At 38.9% G+C, this 25,524-nt stretch overlaps 1 protein-coding gene across 1 annotated transcript in view; it reads right to left on the reverse strand.

The window, feature by feature from the left end:
* LOC137239746 (cell adhesion molecule Dscam2-like) overlaps positions 1-25,524 on the reverse strand; it is a 246,781-nt gene that overhangs the window by 123,089 nt on the left and 98,168 nt on the right. The window contains 3 exon segments of the mRNA XM_067765367.1: positions 10,062-10,179; positions 16,991-17,140; positions 20,319-20,480. Of these exon segments, the coding sequence (XP_067621468.1) occupies positions 10,062-10,179; positions 16,991-17,140; positions 20,319-20,480 (430 nt within the window).

Consider the following 25,524-nt stretch of genomic DNA (forward strand, 5'->3'; position numbering starts at 1 on the left):
CACTCCCAGAGCCTTTTCATCTGATGTTGTCATGGTCCACGCTTCCGCCCCATATAGCACGACGGGTACGATAAGTGACTTGTAGAGCATGATATTCGTTTGGCGAGCTAATACTTTACTTTTCAATTGCCTACCTAGTCCAAAGTAGCATTTATTGGCAACAGTGATTCTTCGCTGAATTTCGAAGCTTATGTTATTGTTTGTGTTAATGCTGGTTCCCAAATAAACGAAGTCTTTTCTTTTACTATTTCGAAATTATGGCTGCCAACAATAGCATGCTTGACAAGGCGCAAATGCGCTGACCCTTTGCTCGATGACAGGAGGCACTTCGTTTTGTCCTCATTCACCATAAAACCTAACTTTTCCGCTTCTTTTTCCAGTTTGGAGTAAGAGAATTAACGACACGGGTGTTTAGGCCGATGAGATCAATGTCATCAGTATATGCCCGTAATTGCACTCTGTTATAAAATATCGTTCCAGAGGGGTTAAGTTCTGCAGCTAGTATAATTTTCTCCAGCATCAAATTAAAGAAATCACACGATAGGGGATCACCCTGTCGGAAACCTCATTTAGTTTCGAACGGCTCGGAGAGGTCCTTCCCAATTCTGACTGAGCTGATGGTGTTGCTCAAGGTCATTTTGCGCAGCCATATAGGTTTTGCGGGGAAAACAAATTCAGACATAGCGGCATATAGGCAGCTCCTTTTCGTGCTGTCGAAGGCGGCTTTGAAATCGACGAAGAGGTGATGTGTGTCGTTTCGTTTTTCGCGGGATTTTTCCAAGATTTGGCGCAAAATCTGGTCGATGGTAGATTTAATAGGTCTGAAGCCGCACTGATAAGGTCAAATCAGTAGATTCACGGTGGGCTTCAATCTTTCGCACAATACATTTGACAGGACCTTATACTGAGAAGGCTGATTCCGCGATAGTTCGTGCAGTTTGCAGTATCCCCCTTCTTGTGGACTGAACACTTAGATTCCAATCGTCGGGCATAAACTCGTCCGCCCATATTTTGCGAAGAAGCTGATGCATGCGCCTTACCAACTCCTCGCCGCCGTATTTGAATAGCTCCGCAGGCAATCCATCAGCGCCCGCGGCCTTGTTGTTTTTCAATCTGGTTATTGCTATTCTGACTTCGTCATAATCGGGTGGGAGGAATTTATTCCATCATCATCGATTGCGGGATCGGGTTCTTCATCCCTTTGCGGAACTTTTTAGCAGCCAAAGGAGATGATGACTAGGTCTCAATATTTTTAGAGCAAGTTTGGATTAAGTTGAACTAGCCGGTAAATAAAGACTTAACATAGACAGAATATGTCCATAGTGTTGCCAGAATTTGCTTGAGGGCTAAACGAAAAATCCAAAATTAGGTACTATTGTAATAAAACAACTCTGCCCTCAAAATAAATACTAGAGAACTAAGTTTAATTGCTGCCACAAGGTCTGGCAAGTCGTCTTTTATTTTTCTTCATCTCAGGACTTTGCGCTACCGCATCGGTGCTTCAATGATAACTTTTACCAACTAGTTCCCTTTGCAGAAGCTTTTACGACGAGGAGGAAAAGGAATCGGTTGACCTATTGCTCCAGAATTACAGAAAAAACGACCTATTATTATGCCCTCGCAGAAAAGGCAGATGACCCCTCACATTCGAGTATATTTATGAATGGATGTTGCAATTCTCAGTATGTTCTGGGATGCCCTAACTAAGGCACGCACCTGGTCGATGGCACGGCCATAGCGTGCCGATTATCTGGATGCGCAGTATAGGGACTGCATCCACGCCGTTTCGCCTCATAGAAGAGTGGCGGGATGTCGGTGACTAGGAAGTTTGTAATGCGCGTCTTGCCTTGCTGTATTCCGATGGAGCCTCTCCGACACTGGGCCACCTCTAGTTATAAGTAACGATGATCTTTCCACACTAAAGGGCGCTGCTGCGGTGAACGGGTTTTCTCCATATTCAGTATAAGACCACTGCGTCCACTTTTTCGGGAAGTCGGTCGTACGACCAAGATAAACAACAAAAGATCTTACGGTAAGAAGGAGAATGAGAGCGGAGGAACGCAACCGCAATCCAAGAGAAACATACTCGGGCTCGGGAAGCGAAAGCAGTGGAGAGTTAAAGTAACAGCTTCACTACTTTTATTAACAGTTAGTTACACATGCTGACTGCTGCTACTGTCACGCTGACTGGTTGCTGTGGCATATTAAAATATTGCATGTCAATGCACTCGAGCATATCAACTGTAGTACTTTTACAAGAGGAATCTTCCAAGTTGTGTGAACCACACATTTAACAAAATAATAAAAATAAAATAAAAACGTTGTAAGCACTTCCTTTATATAAATGGGCAAAAATCAAAAAAAGCCTCCTTATATAAAGACATATTCTTGCTAAACTTTGATTTTTATACCTTGCATGAACATGAAATGGTAAATTAACTTTGGTCCGGTGTTTGTAACGTTGAGAAATATAGAAGATAGACTCACCATTAAGTATACCGAATTGACATAACCATGTCCGCCTGTCCGTCCGTCTGTCTGTTTGAACGCAAACTAGTCCCTCAAATTTTGAGCTATCTCAATGAAATTTGGCACAAGGATGTATTTTTGTATTATATTAGAAATTTGTCGGATCCGGTTGGATCGGACCACTATAACATATATCTCCCATACAACCGATCGTTCAGATAAGACTATTTTGGTCATTCCTGCCGCAATTTAGAAAGTATAAACGTGAAACTCGGTGACATATATTCTAATATATCATAGAAGATATCCTGAAAAAATCACTTTGATCGGAGCTATATATAGTTATATCTCATACAACCGATCGTTCAGATAGAAAAATTTTTGGGCATTTCTCCCTTAATTTAGAAAGTATAAAGGTGAAGCTCGGTGATAAATATTTTAATATATCATAGAAAATTTTCTGAAAAAATCACTGTGATCGGAGCTATATATAGTATATATCCTATACAACCGATCTTTCAGATAGACATTTTTTTTAGCCATTTCTCCCTTAACTTCCAATATAAAAACGTTAAACTTGGTGATATTTATTCTAATATATCAAAGAAGATTTCCTGAAAAAATCACTTTGATCCGAGCTATAAGTATATAGTATATACCTATCCCATACAACCGATCGTTCAGATAGAAAGATTTTTTGCCATTTCTCCCTAAGTTTCAAATATAAAAACGTGAAACTTGGTTATATATGTTCTAATATATCATAGAAGATTTCCTGTAAAAATCATTTCGATCGGAGCTATATATAATATATATCCCATACAACCGATCGTTCAGATATATTTGCCATTTTTTTATACTTATCTTAAAATCGTTTAGGTATGTATATCTGTTCTCTATATATTTCTTATCTTATACAGCGCATTATTTGGAGATTACGAATGGGATAAGATTATTGTTCAGCCCCATTCATTAAAGCCCCAGCCCCAGCTGAAAACAGTCCCGTCCTTACTTGTTAAATTTTGACATAGAAATTGCAAAAATATTTATGAGAAGTAAAAATATAAACATTACTTGGACTGGAAAGTTGGTAGGAAAGGAGATATTATTAATAAATAAATTGCGCTCCACCTTTACATTTTTACTTCTCATAAATAATTTTGCAATTTCTGTGTCAAAATTTAAAAAACAAAGTTTAGCAAGAATATGTCTTTATGTAAGGAGAATTTTTCGCTGATTTTTGTCCATTTCTATAAAGGAAGAGCTTACAATTTTTTTTATTTTCTCCCTTTCTTACGTTTTCTCGGTGTCTTAACTTATCTGTTAAGTTTTACGCTTGTAGCTCAATGAGAACTTACATAAAAATCAATCTCAAAATTCCCTTCGTTTCGTTTGATTTTTCTAAATATCTCAGTCCCGTAGCGAAACTTTTTGTATTGTGTCATCGGCTGTCATCGACCCTGAATTAACCTCTAAATTTTTAGCCTCTAGCTCATCGAGAAGTTACTTAAAACCCGTTTTCAAATGTCCAAATTATTATCTAATTTTTCCGATCCGTGCGTCACCTAACGGAATTTTTTTCTGTTCCTTTGTCACGGTGTCTTCACCTGTCTCTGAGGTTTCACGTTTGTAGCTCAATGAGAAGTTACTTAAAAATCGATTGCAAGATTTGTATGAAAAGCGGACAAACATTCAACCGACCTAATATAAAGGAAGTAAAAATAAAGTAAAAAGCATAAAAAATATACATACACCAGCACGCCAACACAAACCCACAGTCTTGCACACACGCACACACACATTTCTTCCGCATGTTACGTGTACGCCATGGTGGCCGCTGGCAACTAACCGCTACAATTCAATGGAATAAGTGTATCAACGAATGAGTTAAGGCTCGACGGCTGTGCTTTGCCTTGCGCTCTCAGATCAGTCAGTGGGTATGTTTGGGTAGCAGTTTTCCAACTGTCGCCTGCGCTACGTTCGTTCCGGTGTTTTTTTTTTGAATTTCGCAATTTCTAAATTTTTCGCATAGCATTTTCCTTTTACTTGCCTTCATTTCTTGCAAATTATTTTTAGTTTTTTTTTTTGCATTTTTTTTTTTTTTTTGTTTGGTATTGTTTTATTATGCCGTTCTGGTTTTTAGTTTTTTCTGCTTCTTAATTTTATGGTCTTTACTTTTTCGCTTTGTTATGCATCAACATGTGAGTGGAAATGTTTCTTTGTGTGCGTCAATCGGGTAGTATGTGTGTTGGTGGTGGTAGTGCTGATTGTGATGAAAGCATGCGGGACAGTTACGGCAGTCATGTGTGTTAAATTGTTTCCCTGCTTGCTTACTCCAAATGCGATTGTCCCATGTGCTCTTTTAATGTATTCCTGTAGGTATGTAGTGGCGTAGGTGGATTTTGATTAAGGTTGGGACAGGTTTTTTAGTGACTCTAATTGGCACTGATGGGTAAAATCCTGATGCAATAGTAGAAATACATCCAGCTCACAGTTGCCAGGAAAGGTTTTATTCTTCCGACTATAACAATTTGTAAGAGAAGTTGCCTCACAGCCTCGTCTGACCTTAAAAACTACAACTGTGATACGAGATATGGATTTCCAGTTTAAATAACTCACTTCCCGGTGAATAATATTATCCCAGTCCTATTAATTATATGACCTAGACAGGAGTAAAACTGTTTTCAGCTAATGTACAATGGGACGACTAGGAGAGGGAATATGTTGAATATTTATATTGCTGATGCCTAGCTTTGGACATATAGATTTTCTAAAAGAGTAATCTATCAGCTTGTTGTAGCTATAGCGAAGAAAGTGCGCTAGGTCCTACGTTAGTTTAGCTTGAACTGGCCGGTCAATAAGACCTCAAATATATTGAATGTATCCATAGTGTTCCCAGAATTTGTTTGACGACCAAACGGAAGAATCCTACTCAGGTGCCAGGACTTATGTTATAGAATAACTCCATCCTCTTGGCAAATATCAGAAGTTTTCTAGGGCCTAGCTTAATTGCTGATTCGAGACCTGTCAACTCTGCCAGTCCTAATAGTGGGAGCATTGATCTGGCGAGCACAAGACACGATCACAGAACGTGCTCAACCGTTTTTCCCTGCAGCTCGCACGTCCTACGTAACTGACGGGGCCTAACTTATAAGCATGTGATGCCAAAAGGCAGTGTTCAGTTAGTATGCCCACTGTGAGCCTAAAGTCTTCCCTCTTCACGGATATGAGCTACTTTATGACTCTTATATCGTCGGATTTGCACGCGATCTCAGAAATTTTGCAATCCCGGCTTCTGTCCACGATTTTCTGCTTGATGAGTCATATGTAACTCCTGTTTTCCTCCCGTCGATTTAGCGAGTGCTGCGTCCTCCTTTGCCAACTCATCGGCCTCGCTACTTTATATTTATTTATGACCGGGAACACAGTATATATATATGATCCTGCCTGAGCAAATTTTCCAATGCTTCTTTATATTCCAGAACACTTTTTGATGAAGTGCTGTTTGAGATTATTGCCTTAATCGCAGCCTGACTATCAATATATATATTGACGCGACTGCATCTTAAGCTCGATTTCTGCTTCATTCTTCATGGCTATAATTTTGGCCTGAAGGCATTTCAGTAGTCTGAAAGCCTGTAGGATCTACTTATTTCTGAATCGACAAAGTAAACGGCAGAACCGACCCCTTCCCTTAATTTGGAATCATCGGTGTACACGTGTATAGTATTTTGACGAATTTTGGTGAGTTTCTGATATGATTATGCACCTTCTGCTAACGTTCGAATCGCTGAACTGCCGAACAAATAACTGCAATGTTCAGTATTGCAAAATGATCTTTATTTAGACTACTTTTGGAGGAGTACTTCACAATTTTACTTCACTAAGAGCATGCTTAAATCAAGGTGATTCGTTATCGCTCGCACCGCGCTGCTTTTATAGTCTCAGTTAGCCTCACTAACCTATTTCTACTAAGGTCTAGGCTTTTCACGAACTTGCCTTCTGGAACAGTTGTATCTCCTAATTTACTTATATATATATGTATAACTGTAGTTTATTTATTTTTTCTATCTATATGAGTGTGTGTGTGTGTGTGTGTGTGTGTGAGTAACAGAGTCTGCTCTTATCTGCTGACTACATATGTGTATGTGAAATAATCTCTTCGCTTCGGTTATATGTGTGGAATATTCTTCGTTGCCTTGTACATAAGTGTGGCTGCTTGCTTTAATGTGTACATGTGTATAAGTGTGGCTGCCTGCTTGTTTTGTAGTTGAGATTATTTACTAGCACCATAGTGATGCTAATATTCGCCACAGTATGTTCTGCCATTTCTACACCATGGCGCAGCTTCTATTTCCTAGTAAATAATACTAGATCGGTTTTTTCCGCTTTGGTGGATAACCCAACTCGCGGAGTGCCTAATCCGTAAGAGAGCTGATTGTTGTTAGGCATCTATCGCTTATCATGAGTGAAACATCATTTGCATATGCCGTAAGTTTGACTGGTCCTCCGTCGAACCACCAAGCAATTAGTTTATAATCAGCGTTCACAGCATTGGCGATAAAACCCCACCCTGTGACGTTCAGCTCCTAACAGGTTTTCTTGCCTCGCACAGTCCCACGTCCCATCGCGACATACATATATCAAACTGATTTTAAGACAGATGCCCCTATTCACTCAGCCATATGAATGCCACGCTGAGATTTATGTATGCTATATGTTTTTTAGTCCAACATATGTGGAATATTTTTAGGCGCTCTTTAACAGGCCTTAGTAACATTGGATCTTTAGCAGTGCGATTGGTGTTAAATTTGTTCTACATCCTTTTTATTTAAGTATTGCCAGTAGTTTTGCCTTTTTGCGGATATTGAACAGGCTTATAACGTCGCTACAACCAGTGCTGTGTGATAAGGGCCTCGAATAACAACCGCAGTTTAACAAGATCCATCCTTTCAAGATGAAACCACCTCCGCCTCCTACTTAACTTTACGTCAGTGTCTAAAATCATGCATGTATGTATTTTACTGTTGTGACTTGGTCTGGTCTGTTTGCTTTTGTCTCCGTTTGGGTTTTTGACTTAATACGACGACAAGTTTACAAACGTATATGACTTCGCTTCCTTGCTGAAAAATATGTGCACACGAACATACATTGTGGTATTTACATACATGTGTGTGTGAAAGTAGTAAGTATGTGTATATGTATTTCTCGCATGGTTGGTTCATTGCTTCGAAAATGGAGCAGGTGAGTTAAGGATGTTGCGTGACGAGCAGCGAATGTGACTGCACCATTTCTCCAGTCTGCTAACTTTTTTCTTCTTTCAGCTTTCAGTAAATTTTAAGCAATTTAGAACTTACTGAACTATTTTTTTGCTCTTTGATAATATTTTCAATGATACGGTATTGATAGCGTCTGGTCACTTCCATCGAGTATCTTCACGTAGAGACAACAATAAGAGGGGAGAAGTTTAACTAAAACCTCTTCATGTTTAAAATAAGTTGTACCACTGTCGGCCTGATGACTATGGATGAGCCTAAACTCAACAGTTTTTCACCAAATATAAACCTTTTAGTTGGCTTCAATTCCGACAGTGCAGTAGTAGAAGTTCTTGGATTGTAGCTCCAATAGCGTTGCATACGAAAAAGACTACAATCTACAGCACTCGTAATAAAAAGGCGCAACCCTCTTATAATCGCTTTAATTAATGGGATGTGGGAACTGGAAATAGTACCAGGCCTTTAAAGAATACCCACTGGTTTAAGATTATTGATCATAATTTGCCCTTCGTGCCCGAGATGGTCGGGCTAGTACCTTAATGGTTATAGCTTACGAAACATACTGATAATTATCCCCAAACCATTCGTGCTGTATGACAGCTACTAGAAGAAGAATAACAATTTACACTTGCGCGTTTAGGCAGAAGTTGATTTTTGAGATCTTCAAAAACCGAGCAGCTAACCGTGGAAGGTTGGTTACATTTCTGACATTGCTCTTGACATACAATTTCCTATCAGCATTGAGGGAACGACCGAAGTTTGGAAATGGAGTAGCTGTTGGCACACAATAGGCCATCTGTGAAAAAATCTAAGTTGTTAAGAGTGCTGGAGTGCGCAAAGTGTTAAAGCTCATTGCCGAGGCGGCCTTTTCCACAATATCCATTATGATAACCATCAAGCCAACAGAAGCATCGTTTTGGCTATGGGTGATATCCCAATGCTGTAAGAGTTGCTTAGCATTGCAACCGGGTGTCATTACCCTCAGTATGGAAGAGGTGTTAGATAGGCCTCAAAACCCACCAAGGTGATAGTGTATCTACTCCATTATCGATTGGGGCCAAGGTAAAAGAGCCTTGGGCGCTGGAAATTAGTGCCCATATTTCTTCAGAGTAAGAAAATATTTGTCTCCCCTATTATTCAAAAGAAAGAATATGCAGAAGCATTCTGCTCTGGGGAGAGGGAAACGCATCAAAATTCCTGTAGCAGGGCGAAATCCTCTCCTAGCGTGGTCAATTGCCAGAGTTAATATATTAAGTTTACATATATCTTATAGAGGAGTGGGCTGTTTACGGAAGTTGGCTTCTGTCAACCGGTTTCCACTGTTGTTTGAAAGAGATGAAAGCACGAGCATCCCGCAAAGAAAGATTGATGATTTACCAACTCGCCGTTGGCATAAGATTGGTTCCATATGGGTAGGAACCATTGAGCTACATGTTGTTAATATAGTATAGCCAGTAGTTCATATAAATAATGAGAAAATTTTTCGCAGCTACAACCAATTCCGCCGTCCTCGATACATCTCTGAGTCTAGACGACAACTGCCGTCATACCTCTCTGTCAAGAAACAACGTCGTTTATATTCCCCCAAAGTGCCACAGTTAGTAATAGTACACCGTCATCACTCTCTGAGCGTCACCGTTACTTATAGCACTTCGTCATCACTTTATCAAGGACCAAAGTCGTTTATATCCTCTTCGAGCGCCACAATTACTAATAATACTCCATCACAACTCTCTCGTAAGAACCAGCGTCCTCGCTCCGTGCGTAACTGTTACTAAAATGACCGTTGGCTAGTACACCATCCCGCTCTCTATGGATAATTGACATCATGTCTGAACCATACAAGGTGGCAGCACAGTGACGTACATACAAACATAAATAAAATTTCCATATATTTTTTTTTTTTTTGTAAAAAGGGGGGCTAATATCAAAATCGTGCTGGGCCGGAAGTTGAAGTGTCAAATCATATTAAAAAATACCAAGGAGCTGATTTCCGGCAATCAACTCGATCGCAACTACCTCGGAGACATTACCTACGAGAAGGCGCTTCCTACTTTGACTCTCTCTCTCTCAACTGGATTCAAGGTTGTGGAAGTTCTGGTTTGCAAGCCGCGTTATTCGCGTGAGTTCGAAATCAATATATTAATTTAAATCAATAAATGCATGTCACGATAACCTCACAAGACACTTTAATGTTCCTCTTGCGACAAGCTTAACTTTTCAATGAAAACAATTTTGTGCTTCCAATCAACCATAAACGTTTTATAATACTACGCACATATAATAATTATAAAGTTCAACGAATTCAATAATTACCGATAAACTGGCTTTGGATTGGCATAGGCCACACACGGCACCACAACAGGATCGCCCAAACGTGCCACGATGCTCATCGTTTTCTCATTCATTATAGGCGGCACGAGTTCACGCATTTCTGTGGATATATGAAGATAAAGTAAATATTATAAAAGCAACAAATGCGAAACAAAAAAAAAAACCAAGTAAGGACGGGACTGTCTTCGGCTGTGCCGAAGACTTCACACCTTTCATGAATGGGGCTGAACAATAATCTTATCCCGTTCGTAATCTCCAAATAATCGGATGTATAAGATAAGAAATATATAGTGAACAGATGTACATACCCAAACGATTTTTAAGATAAATACAAAATAAAAAATGGCAAAAAACCCCCTTATCTGAACGACCGGTTGTATGGGATATATTTTATATATAGCTCCGATAGAAATGATTTTTCAGGATATCTTCTATGATTTATTAGAACATATATCATCGAGTTTCACATTTACACTTTCTAAATTGCGGCAGGAATGGCCAAAATCGTCTTATCTGAACGATCGCTTGTATGGGAGATATATGTTATAGTGGTCCGATCCCACCGGATCCCACAAATGTCTAATATAATACAAAAATACATCCTTTTGCCAAATTTCATTGAGATATCTCAAAACTTGAGGGACTAGTTTGCGTTCAAACAGACAGACGGACGGACAGACGGACATGGCTATATCACCTCAGTTCGTCGCGCTGATCAATTCGGTATACTTAATGGTGAGTCTATCTTCTATATTTCTCAACGTTACAAACATCGGACCAAAGTTAATATACCATTTCATGTTCATGAAAGGTATAAAAAAATATTTTTTTTTCCATGCCATGAAATATTTCAAGAAGATTTCACTAAAAAAAAATAATAATAATAAAAAAGTGCATGCAAATAAAATTGAAATTAATATTCATTAACATCAATTATGTGGCACCAATAATGTTCATTAAGCAAAATTGTTCATATGTCAGAGCATTCCTATATCAGGTTCCCATATGTAGCTATAAATATTTGTGTATTTGGATGTATGTATGTATGTAGGTGTGGTAGTATCTATGAATGTATCTTTGGCATATTTGTGCATGGAGTTTGAGCTTTTCAAGTGCGTTATTTAAACAAGCATTTATATCCTTGTATGTGTGCGTGTATCTGTATAATGCATTGTTATGTATTGGTGTAATCGTTAATTAATTTGAAAATATAATTAACACACCGCAACAATGGAAAATTGTATCGATGGTTGCAATCTGCGGCCCACATACATAAACATGCAAGGTGAACAGTGTTGCGCCAAATTAATGCAAGTTTTATGGTATTTAAGTGCATCGCATGTAGATAGGTATGGGTCTATGGGCCGAACTTCAAGAAAATGATACAAACGGGATGCCGCCACACTATATTTCTGGCAGAAATCCATGTAATAGAAATTTGCTGTAGAGAAGGACTTCCCACAAAATTGTTCAAACAAGGAGGCGAAGAGGTGGTAAATGGCAGGCTGTAACTCCTATGCTAAATATGATACTAGGAGTGCACGCTTTAGATTTGAATTTAAGTGTACTTTGCTCAATCCACAAGATCTCGTGAGCCGCGCAAATTACCGCGGTTTTAAAATAAGTTTCCATCTAGCCTACTGTGCGAATGACTGAATCCTTTATTCAACAAACTGATTGAGTGTGGCTTTAGACTGGGTAAATCTTATATCGACCAGATCTTAACGATATATTTTCTTCTTTTTTGTTCTCCTTATTCTCCTTATTCAATAACTGTGTTGGTGCCTGGTTCCGCTCATATAAACTCAACCATTGGCATACGTACATTAGTTTTGCACAACTCTGTATTTGTCCATTTATAACCAATAATGCAAATAATTACTATGAAATTATCCATGCCTGCCTATTAACCACTTATCGTTAACGGGTAAAGACAATTGGTACATTACATAGATGCTTTGTAATGCTTCAGTTTTGTGGTATAAGAACAATCAAATATTAGCTTCAATCAAGATGTCCTTGACGTTAAATGTTACACTCTTAGGAACGTATGAAGAATACCTATAATTTTTTAAAATTTGTCCCTGGTGGCCACCGAGATTATATTTTTAGCTGAACTTCAACAAAATGTTTAGTATGATCGCCATCCTAACAAAATGGAGTTCGTATTGAGCTTCAGGCATGTGAAAAATTGCCGGGCATGTGACCTTGTTTAACAACGGCGAAGGAAACTATTTAATAGACCAACATTGAGGGCTGGGCACATAATGTGTGTGAAACTTCTGCTGACAGGAAAATAAGTTGCTGCCTCTTCTGATCAAACACGTTGTTAAATCTTTCCATAGGCGTTCAATTATTTGCCTGGGTGGTTGGTCTTCATAGAGTAAATTTTTGTTGTAACTTCCTGCTTATTTTGTTTACTCCCCTTACTTTGTTGGTAATGTTCGGTAGTTACATTGTAGTGTAGAGTGCGGTGTTCTGAAAGGAACACAATGGGTTTGACTTATGTCAGGCGACGATATTAGTAGGGACTGTCGCATACTTGATTGGCCAATTTTGCTGTCAACAATATTTATTTTCCTTCTCTCCAGATGCTGCCACAAAGTGACTTGAAAATTTTGTTCCGGATCTATATTTTGAGAGTAAAAGACCTTGCACGTGTATTGAACCTGAGATGGCTATAGAAATTTGGAACCATGGTTTTAGAGTGACCGTAGGCAGGTAGAATGATCCCTCTACAAACTAAAGGCGACCATAGCGTTACGTGTACTTTTTTGGCAACCGAACGGTCCAGCTTATTTGGTGCCTCGAAATTTGACAACACTGCCGCCGCTATTGGCTAGAGTCTTGAAGTCCCGACTCAGGCCACGAACAAAGAACATGCTCAGCCGGCATTTTTATACAGAAGGTACTTCCTAACTCTTCTGTTATATACGAAGTATAATTGATGCGCATTTGACACCAGTAGTCGGTGTCTTGTTAGTACCCTTACCCGTTTATTCCTTTATGACCGGGTACCCAGTATACATATACATTTTGGCCTGAGCGAATTCTCTCCAGTAACTTTTTGCACTGCAGGACACTCCCTTATGAACTACTGTCTGACTGCATGCCTTAAAGACACAACAGTAATCTGGCTGTGCGGGATTGACACAATAAACAGCATACCCCACCCCTTCCGTTAGTGAAGAACCATCGCTGTTTTCGCAGTACAATGCTTAGCCACATGTGTGAGAACACTCAGATAATTGTCATCAAAGTCCTCTAACGGATGTCCAAGGAAACTAGCAGTTTTACCAGGGTTGGACTATAGGGATACTGCTGCTAGATGCTAGGTTTCACATCCCATCATAGTGTTTACGGAGACGTTTCCTGATCCCTTTAGGAGGCGGGGGTAGATCAAGCAGCTGTTTGCTGGGATGTACCGGTTTGTGACAATTCAATAAAAACTGCCTGTTCAGTATTTCATTATGCTCCTTTAACTCTTTTGCCACACTCTGTAGATGGTGTTAAGGGGTCCTAAAAAGACTTTCTGAGTGTATTATTTTGGCAGGCCCTTAACTCTTTCTATTGTGTATTTTATATATTTGCCTCATCTGTTCCTTCTACGTCGTAAACAGAGGGGCCGTGGTTTTGGTTGGTGATAGTGTCCGATCGTGTGAGGTGAGAAAACTAGGAAAGCTGGGAATACAGCTTTTTATTTGGAAACTAATTTGCCTCTTGAGAAGTCAGGTAGCTGCAATCACTTTGATCTCCGGAGGATTTATCCAAGATTGAGATCGGTATCATTCGGAAACTTTTCGTTGCCACGCAACGATTCTCTAAGTAGCTATAACTACATCACCGTTATTTTATTGTATGTGGTATCACAACGGACCTTCATGTTGCCAAGTGAGCTTCCCCTATCAGGGCAGCTACCACCTAACCTAACCTGTTGCCCGTATCTCAAGTCGTCGGCATAGAAATTCAACAAAAGTTGGGATATGGTACTACCCTGTGGTAACCCCTTTTTAAGTCTCCTAAGTTTGGAGGTTAATATATAGTTTTCGGTCCATCCTTGTATGCAAGGAGGAAACGGTGAACCTCATTTGTCTTGGAGTAGAGTGACGTAGTTGATTGTGTCGAAAGCTTTTGAGTGGCCACAAGCACCGTCCTATGATGGAGTTTTGATTGCTTCAGTTAGTAATTTATCTGGGTGTTTTTTCCGTTTAGCGCGGTTGTGGTGATCTGCATTTTGCAGAAGCTTTGCTAATGGTTGACCAACTCAAGAACCGCAGTAAAATGAGGGAGCAGGACGGTGAGGTGAGAGGTGTGTTATGGAACTATATAACTCATCATCGTTAGATGGTTTTTAAGGCTACTCTCGACATCTAGTTCTATGTACCTGAGCAACAAAAAGTTATAAATACTTACTTAACGCTCAAAGAAATATCCAAGAAACATATCATAATTTAAGTTTTCTGAGACATACTTTTTCGACAAATTATTAAAATGCGAATAAATATGGACATAATTACAAATTTATGTATGTAATTCTACCACCTTAAAATGCATGCACACCATGTGCTGAGGTCAAGCATGAAAGGCTTGTGCAATGTTTCATTTTCTACACTTATACATACATACAATTCATAGACACATACGTGAACATCCCTGCAAAAAATGCGGTTAGTTTAGGATTAATCCGGGTTGAGTCCCAAAGGATTATGCGACTAATGCCATTTTTGAACTTTTTATATGAGTTGAGCTGTTTCCTTTTGTTTGAGCATTTCCCATTTATACTCGAAAGGGACGATATGACCAATCCCCATTGTACCCATATTGGAACATATTAAGACTAGTCGCTTTTCATTTCAATAAGGACTCAAATAGGGACTAGCCATATTTTTAACCCCAATGGTAGTAGAGTGATACTCACCGATGTAATCCTTTTTAAAATAACACAATAATTTAAACTATTTTAGGTTAATTTCCGGTTTAAATTGCTACTGCATATGACTTTTTTGCTGAGAAACTTTTCATGGCAGAAACACAATCGAAGGGTTTGCCAAGCCAGCAAATCTATTTGGATGCCGCCTCATTATTTGAGCATATATGTCACCGTCTAATATGAGGTCGACTGGCTCGTTGTGGAAAAAAAAACGCTTGTTTGCTAATATGTGATTAGGGAAAGCTTAAATAGTGGTTGGGTCCACCTGACAAATAGGATGGTCTCCTGTGTGTTGTGGTAGGACCAACGCAGTGGCACTGACGAGCACCAATGGACCAATAGCGGATCGCAGTTCAATAAGGCACGCTTCATTAACTTGCGCAGAAACCTGATTAGTCATGCACGAAACTTGGGCAGACATCCTTTTAGGCGGCAAGTTAATACGGCGCTTGAGCCTATCGCTTATAAAGGAGCATTCGGACCCAGAATCAATTAAGGCGCGTAGAAAAGCTTGTATTATTAAAATATATGTTAACGCGCGCTGTGCCTAGAAAATCCCCTGCTATTTCAGAAACATGACGTAACATTATTGGAAATGTAATATTAATATTTATGCGACCTTTGCTTTGAATTATAGTTATTGACTTTTGCCTGGCTCTAGGTCATTAGGAATAAGAACATACGTTGTGGGGAAAACCTTAAAAAACGTGTGTTTTTATTACTATTCCAGCTAAAAGTCATTAACTGTTATTGGAAATGTTTCACTGCTCACTTGCTGCGTCACGTCTCTTTTGGGCCTGAAGCGAAGTGCTAGCGGTGTTATCATTGGGGTTTTGACGTTGAAATCCTACCCGCAGATTTTCGTGCAACTGTCTGAATATGTAGAAGCATGTGATGTCGTTGGTATGTCCTGAAGATAAACAGTTGGCACAACTATTAGAAGTTTTAATGTAATTTGGTCTATCAAGGGACATTTGATTACGGACCCTTTGACAATTTATATGTTTGTGCTCATTAGAATTGCATATATTGCAAGAAAGTTTGGCTACGCTTGTTTGAAAGGCGCCAAGCTTTCTGTGCGAAGTATCGATAGAAGGCCTACCAATATTCTGTTTTGGGGATGTGGTATTGTTGTTGCCTGTTATGCCCGAAACAGTTTCCAGTGACTGAAATCGATCGGACAAAAATTTTTCCATGTATTTCCACTTGGTAATTTCTGTTTTGCTCTCGCCTGTTTGTTACCAGAGCGTCTGGTGCTTTCTGCCAACTTAGTCGAACACAAGTAAGTAAGAAGCGCGTCCCAGTTTGCGGGTTTTCAGTGATGCGTTTTCAGTGACGCGCTACAATTATTGATCTCGCGTTGCAGCTTTTTAATTTGAGCTCACTCATTGAAGAACACTCATTTCTAACTGACTCTAAATTGAGTAAAATCTTTAACTGAGTATTTATCAGGATACGCTTATTTTCGTACCTGTCAGTTGAATTTTTCCCGGTAATTTCGAAGCCGTCATTTATGACTTCGCATTTTTGGACTATTTCCTTCGCCTCCCTCTATGTCTTCTGGTCGAGATACTATAACCACTCAACATTAATCAGATCATTGAAAAGGACTAAAAAATTTTATTCGAAAATTTAATCCTAACTTCCACGTGGTCGTTCAGTCCTAGTAGTTTAGGTTCGGTATAGGGCTCCACATTTTTCTTAAATAACTCGACTCAATCACCTGTCTTTTTTATTTTACTCATTTCGTTGCCATTTTTTTAATATTTATTAAAATGAGGTACATATATTTCAAACTGACTAATACCAACTGTACCCGAAAGGTACTAAATAGGATCAATTATGCCCAAATTTAGACAAAAGAGATCACTCGGAGAACAATATCTTTAGGGATTAATCGCATGAGTTTTTGCAGGGATGCTTGTTGTTGTACAAATACATATGTATTTTGTATTTGTGCATATAAAGAGTTGAGACTTACCAGTCAATTGAATTTTGCCCATATTACTGCTTACAACAGAATCCTGCGTTAACTTGTGATGGGTGCGGCAGCGATAAACTTTATGCGCATCGGTGCGTGTGATGTTGTAAACCAGAAGTTCGCCTGTTGGTAGCATATGATTTTTCCCATCTAACATATAAGCAAAAACAAAAAAGTAAAGTTGTTAAAAGGAAATAAATAAAACAAAAATTTTTTGTGAAAAATATTTACGCTTTAGTGCAAATGTGGAGTGTAATAAATTTTACTTGCTTCTTTTAGTTTTGCTCTTTATTTGTTCATTTGTTGTCAAACTTTTTTCAATTTCCGTTTATATACAAATATACGAATATAAACACACATACATACACATATCCATAACAGCCTGAACATTCATATGAGACTAATTGAAGTTGTTTGGGAGAAATGCGCAAGAGAATGAAATTTTCAGCCAGTACATATATGTAAATATATATGTGTATGCGTGTGTGGATATGTGTACGTGTGCATTTGTGATGAGATGATCAAGTGACCATTTGAAAGCTTCGGTGTTATCGTCAAGCATAAGAGCTAACCACTAAAAATCATCTAAAATCAAAGGGGAACGAGTTGAAAAGCCAAAAAGTGTGGAATTCGCACATAATGAAAAACCACAAAAAAAGTATGTTAGCTAACGAACCGGTAGTTACTATTGGTAGCGGGTTTTTTGGTTGATGATGGTAAAATTTTATTTACGACTTTATGGTACGATCACTTCATTTACATATGAATGTATTTATGTGCTCAAATTTGTAAATTTGAAGAAGCTTTTACAGCTGTGCTCTGTAAGATACCTGGCTACAACAAAACCCGCGTAGCAAATAGACAGCATCCTACTTGCCATGTGCCTTATATAGAGGATTCAACTGTATGAGCACACAACAAATCACACAATAATTCGACTGGAGCTAAACTCTTGTTTGTGTTGTTGTAGCGATAAAGACACTCCTCGAAGGTTTTCGGTTAACGATGTGATGATGGTCCTTTTTCGGATATAGATCCGGTACGTTCCAGCAACAAGCACCATTAAAAGTACCGACCATCTTGGGAACGATTGAGTATGACCACATTGAACCCACTACGACATCAATCAAGTTTTTCTAATGTCAGCAACCCTTATATTTTGCAAGTTATTTTCGATGCGGAAATGGCACTTAATTGGGTTGTCAAAATAATATAGGAGTCACTAGAGATAGATAGATCTTGAAGGCTGCCAGATTACCGCAGTGTCTATCAGGCGGAAACGGTAGCCGTGAAGAAAGCAGCTGAAATTCTGCAGGAAACGTGCTAAAGCTGTAGTCACGTCAATATATATATTGATAGTTAGGCTGCGATCAAGGGAAAAATCTCACAAAGTACTTCATAAAGAAGTATCCTGGAAGGCAAAGAAGTTTTGTATAGACTTCGTTCAGGCCAGACTATATATCTTTACTGGGTTCCGGTCATAAAGGGATAAAAGGAAATGAAAAGGGCGATGAGTTGGCAAAAGAGGGTGCAGCACTCGATGAATTGATGGTAGATGCCCCAAGTGCTGTGGGAGGAATCAAAGAATACCGTAGCTCGATATAATTCATAAGGAAAAGGAAAAGGTGTAGACAGAAGTGCAGGGCGGCAAAATTTCAAATATCGTGTGCTAATCCTACGACGTAAACGCTGGAGGATTTATTTTGGCTTTGTAAACTCTATTTGTCGGCCACATTCTCTCTGAATGCTTTTGTTTGAGCATTATGGCTGCACTAGCTCTGCCGGCGAGATTCTCTTTGTAAATCCACCGGGTCCTGTCGGACTAGCCCTTTTTGTACCTCTACATGCACTGTCGGACAGGTCTTCTGAGCTGAATGAAGGCTGGCGGCGCTGTATCAGCAAGTTGCTTCATGCATTGCTTCTCCGATTTAAAAAGAACAAGACACATATAACCCAGTCCGGGTGTATTTGACCCAAAAATATCTAAAACTGAACACTCAACCCAACCTAAACTATTTTCTGCGATTTCCTTTCGCGATGCTCGCATTGTAGAATGCAGAAATTGCCAAGAGAAAAAATAAAAGAGGGAGAGCGAATAAAGCGCGCCAGAACCACTATTATTGTTTAAAAGGCAGTAAGAGAGGGATAGATTTTCTCTCGAAAAACTAAAAGTAATTTACCGTACGAAACCTGCTATATGGTGCAGTAGCTTGAACCATAACAACATCAGATGATGCAGATCTGGGAGTGTTTGAGAGAAAAGTTCTTTGAAAAATTTACGGACTTTTACGCGTTGGCGATGGCGAGTACCGAAGAAGATTTTACGATGAGCTGTATGAGCTTTACGCTGACAGCAACATATTCCAGCGAATTAAAACATGTTATGCGAATGAAAGATGATTCTTCGGCTAAGAAAGTAGTTTAAGCGGAACCTGCCTATGGAAGCAGGGCAGCTATTTAAACTCCCAATTGGCGCCAGTTAAAGAGCAATCAAGCGACTGGGGCACTTTGTTGGACGGCCATAGTCGTTTAAACGGTTAGGCGCCAATTAGGTAATAAATTAGGTAACACTTCGATAGCAAATCGTTAACTCTTTTAAAATCCTATCGATAACTTTTCGATACAAGAACGATATGCTTTGTTAACAAATCGATAGTTTTTCGATAGCAAATCGATAACATTTTGGCAACACTCCGATATCATATCGATATCGACAATATATCGTTAAATATCGATAATTTTATGAAAACAAATGGATAAGAAATTACCAGCAATCCGACGACAAACCGTGAAGACTTCGATAATGAATTGACAACATTTCGATGGTAATTGGATAGCCTTTGCGATAACGAATGGCATATCAAACATTTTCTATTGCCAAGCGATGGTGTTTCGATAACACTCCGATTACAAATTGTTAAAACTACTATAACCAAATCGATAACTTTTCAACTAATAATCGATTACGTTGTGATTATAGATCGAAATTTTTTCGATACAAAATCGATAACTCGCCGATAAAAAGTCGATAACTACTCTATACCTGGTCCTAAAAACACCTTTAAAAAATCTTTCCTTTCATTTCCTTCCCTTGCCTTTCCTTATCTTCCTGTATCTAGCTCTCATATCCTTGCCTTGCTGTGTCTTGATTTGCTGTATGATTTCTCTTATATATAAGAAAGACTACGCTTACGCGTTAGAACCTAAATTTACATTCAGGAACCCCCAACACCGTGGGCAATGCTGTTTACACATTAAAACCAATATTCTCCGCATTTGCATTTCGCACTCACATTAACATAAACGTAAAATTATTCTAAGTACTTACCTCCCTCTAATGATGGATATATATTAAAATTTGGTTCTTGCAGCCAGGATGTTACCGTTACATATTCCTTCACAAACGATGGTATATTACATTTAATCAATACATTACTGCCAATAAAACCGCCAGGATTTTGCACTTCCGGTTCGTAACGTTGATTTACGACTGAAAATTACATTAGACAAAAAAGTTGGAGAAATATTAATAAAAATTTTGCACATTAATTAGCGCAAATTGTATACATTGGAAAAGTGCTTAGAAGAACATTTTTTTTTAGAAATTATTGTTGCTATAACAACAAATAACTATACAAATAATTCTCATAAATTTTTGGCACATATGGCTATAAATTATTTGCAAAAGCTTTTAGTACTTGTTTGTGGCGAATAAATAAAGATAAATACAATAAATACAACCGGAAATATGCTATCATATGCGCTATTTAATTAAATTACGAGGATGGCTCTGTTTTTATTTGGAAACGGTTATTTGGCGTATGGTTAACAAGTGGGCGAGTTTAATTTTGGGTTAAGTTGTACATTATTGCAGGAGAATTTAGACGAAGGCTTCTGACTGTCATTCACCAGGGAATGACCAGAGCTACTCTTTTGCATGTGGTTCAAGCAGCTTACTACCGCCGGCCTCCTGTGGCCCAGTCTCTTCTTGGCAGCCACATCCATTTATTTCTGAGCTTACGTGCAAGTACTACCTCCATCCTTACTGAGCGGATAGTGCGCTGAACTTGGAGCTCGCACGTAAAATTACACTCCAATATAAACAATCAAAAAGCCACTCAAAAAAAGACAATCCTTTACTGATGCCGACCAATGCAAATGTATAAAGACTACGATTTCAAGGCATGCACATGGAATGTCCGCTGCCTTAATTGGATTGTTGCAGATTCCCGGCTGGTTGATGTCCACGTTGGGGCAAAAGTTGGACAAGAAAAGCACCAACAAATTTGACTTTTACTGGAGTGCCCATGCAAATAAGCTTAGCTTCGGTGAAGGATTTTTGGGGAGACCAAAACTTTGTCACCAACGACGTTCACGCCTGTGTACGCACGTCTCGCCATCATTCGCATAAAATCAACGTTTTTTAATAACTCATTCATCTGCACTCATGCACCGACATAGGAGAAGGACGATGAGATGAAAGACGTATTCTATGAACGCTTCGAACACACATACGAGCGCTGCCCTCGCCATGATATAAAAGTCATGCTTAACGACTTTAACGCCAGGGTGGGAAAAGTAGGGGTTTTTGGCCCCACGGTCTGAAAGTTTAGGCATCACAATGAAACCTCTTCTAATAGACTGACACAGATCGGCTATGTTCGATGCTCGAAAGATGTTCATCATAGCCAGTACCAGGTTTAAGCATAAAAATCTATATCAAGAAAAGGCTGAACCCCGATCGAAATATTCGTAATCAGATCGATCACGTTGTGGTGCACGGACTGTAAGCCGCCAATTTTAGACGTGGACATGATCAATTCGAAGACCTAACATCGACTCAGGTCACTACCTCGTTGACACCTATTTCGCAACTCGACTCTCATATCATTCCACCAGGAATGACGCTTGCAAGGTTTTAAGTACGGGACGAGTTAGCCCAACAAAGCAGCAATTGGCGTGACTTGTTTGCTGGATAAAACCGTTTAACCGGTTCAGCGCCAATTGGGTAAGTAAATAATAGCGGAAAAGGAAAGGTGGGTGTGGAAAAGTATTATAAAAGAGTGCGAAAAAAGAGAAACATGGATAGGGTGATAAAAGATAAAAGAGATCAGAAAGAAACGAAAGGAGTGAAACCGATAAGTAGACAGCCTGTCGGTTAGAGAGAGATAGTTAAAGTGTTAGGAAGTGGAAGATATTTGTCAACAGCCAGGCCTCCTTAAAAACATTAAAATGCAACATGATTAAGTCGCATATAATACGGAGGTATCGAGCCTTACTGGCGTCCATAAAGCACCTTAATATCTCCCTTTATCGGGTCACAGGGTACAGTGGTATTGAATGGAATGAATTCGCAGCTGAGATGGCTAGGAAGGGTTCAGAAATCGACATAAACAAGGTGGACAGCTGCATTCGACCATCACTGGATTATCTACTGAGAGAAATAGAGGAATATGAGATTAGGGTAACGGACTTTTTTCTGACCAACCGGATTCATTGCAAGGTCACAAGGACCTTATGGCCATATTTGGATAGGAAAGCAAAGCTGAATAAATCTGCAGTGCGAATATTTACGGGTGCCATCACAGATTATTGCGCTACTGCACCAATGCTCCGAAAGTGGCGCTTACCAACAAGCTCTCTCTACAGAAGCTGTCAGGTTGAGGACGATGAGGAGTCGATTCATAACTTTCTCTGCCGATGTCCAGGCATAAAAACGAGACGTCTAAATTTTTTGGGCGCACGGTTTTTCGAGGGTCTGAAAGTGGAGCTTTCATTTCTACTTAGGCTCATAAGAAAAACCGAACAGTTCATTGAGCATGACTGGGAAGTAATTTGGTTGTACGAATGTGCCGCCACTTGGCACTTATTGTGGGCACTCACAATGGATACAAATGTATCCGGCTGCAAGTACGAGAAATACCCACGCACTCTCCCTCTTAACCTAACCTAAACTAGCCCAATCCCTGGTCAATGCTTTCACCTGTCCACTTTTACACGGCCACGTGCTTGGCGACGGAAATCGTTGTTGTTGTTATCACAGATTAATAAACATTGTCATTGAGGCGACACACAAAATGTTGCCTACATCCGTAGTTACTTCAAGGTTCAACAAGCAAATAACATTTTTTAATGATAATTCCTCAGCTGTGCCACTTATTAAAAACTTCTTATGTAGTAGTAAGCACACAAAATTTTTTGGTAGAAACTTTTAATTCCTAAATCGTTAAAGCTGCTTTCTTTGTGTTTCATATCGTCAAAAGATAGGCCATCAATTCGGTAAATTAAGAGATTTACTGTTGTAAGACTTGAAATATCAACCAAATGAGGATTAGTTGTCTTAATACTCATCTATGTTAACAAATATTACGTACATACATACATACATAAATTAGGTGGTATTATTTTTCGTACGTTTCCTTGAAAACTTGAGATTAGTTCATTTGAAAAAAAAAAAAAATATATATATTTATATATATAAAAATTACACGAGCACATATGTATTAATTACTTGTTGTACTGCCGAATTAAAAAAAAAAAAATTTAAAAACAAAAAAAAATATGTCAATGCCAAATGCTAAACCGTAGTTATATGAGTGGTTATGAAAGTCCATATGCAAGTATACTCAATCTATATATATACATACATACATGCGTCAAATATACGTGAGTGCGGGAGGTTAAAAAAAGAGGATACACAGATTTTCAAAAGAATTGCAGCGGGATTTGAAAATAATCTATATGGAAGTAAATTTTCTTTAAATACAACAACAATGCACAGTAAAATCTAAAGCAAGTATTGAAAAACTAATTAAATCTAAAGAAAATATTTTACATCCAAAATACACATGTGGAATTTTCCCACACTTCCAACTTTCGGAGAAATTTTTGTGGATTTTGAGTGCACTTAATGAGTACCGAGTGACGGCACATTCGGCCAACCAGATTACATTCTAGTGGTCCTCAAAGAACCATTTTATTTCGTTGTTGTTGTAGCAGTGCTTCGCCCCATCCAATAGGTACGACCAATCAAAAATTGTCATCAATGTCCTCTAACGGGAGTCCAAGGAACTTGCTGTTTCAACAGGGGTGGACCATAGTTTTTATTGTATTTGCTTTCTTTGACGAACAATAGAAGAACTGAAAGATCCATTTTCCTAATATCTGCCAGACTGTCGAAAAACTGCGTGCCCATATATCTGAATCATATTGTTTGTAGTCCTGTAAATGAGCAGAGAATGTGATGAATCAGCTCCTTATACTCCTCATCCGAACAGCTTCTGTAAGGGAGCTTGTTGTTATGCGCTACCGTCGGAGTATTGATGCAACAGCGCAATGACCTGTCATGATATCTGTAAGTATTCTCAGTGCAGATTTTTTTTTAGCTTGAAACCAGTCAAACATGGCCGTAACGACCAAGGGCGGCATATAATAATAATTTTTTTTTTCGGAGTCGAAAAAGTCCTGGTCAAAAAATTGTCCTGGGTGAAAATGTTTGAGTTCCCAGGTATCTCTATAGCAATATCATGTCGAATCATGCATTCTTTTTATTTTTCGAACTTTTTCCATAAAAGTCCACATATAAAAGTAAAATCTGTATTTTATTATTATTATTATTACCTTTATATTAAGTCCATTTTATGTTTGTACCCTCATTTCCATACGAATTTTTGACCCACGGAAAAGTCTATTTCGGTAACTTCCCGTTGAGCTAGGCACTTCATATTAGAACATAGTTCATATCTGGGAGACATTACAACGCAAGTGAAAAAAATTCGCTAGGTGGCGCACGGATCGATATATACAGAAACTCAATTTTACGATCGACTTTTAACTAACTTCTCGGTGATCCAGAGACTTGACACTTAGCACACAGTTTACGATTCGATGGCACTACAATTCGTGGAAAACAAAATGCCGCCAGGTGGCAGACGAATCGAGATAAACGAAAATCCCTGAAAATCCCTGAAAAAACGCAGGGAATCTTGCGATCGCTTTTTGAGTAACTTGCCGGTGAGGTAGAGAATTGAAACTAGGGCAGTGGGTCAGAACCCGATGACCATGCAACATTTGATCAAAAAATTCCGCTAGGTGGCGCATGGATCGATATATTAGGAAAACAAATTTTAATTGGGGAATCTTTCAATCCATTTTTAACTAACTTCCCGGTTACCTAGAGACTTGAAACTTGGCACTCAGTCAGAAGCCTGGTGACAATACAACTTATAGAAAACAAAGTTCCGCTGGGTGGCACGCTAGTCAAGATAACTGCAAATCCTTTAAAAACGGGGGAATCTTGCGATCGATTTTCGAGTAACTTCCCCATGAGCTATAGACTTGAAACCTGGGCCGTAAGTCAGAACCTGATGACAATGCAATATTTTATCAAAAAAATCCGCTAGGTGGTGCATGGATTGAGATATTGAGAAAACTAATTTTAAATTGGGAATCTTGCAATCGATTTTTAACTAACTTCCTGGATATCTAGAGACTTAAAACATGAAATATAGTTTAAAACTCGGTGACAGTGCAAT

Source organism: Eurosta solidaginis, chromosome 2 (assembly GCF_040869045.1).
Source record: "Eurosta solidaginis isolate ZX-2024a chromosome 2, ASM4086904v1, whole genome shotgun sequence".
Classification (NCBI taxonomy): Eukaryota; Metazoa; Arthropoda; class Insecta; order Diptera; family Tephritidae; genus Eurosta; species Eurosta solidaginis.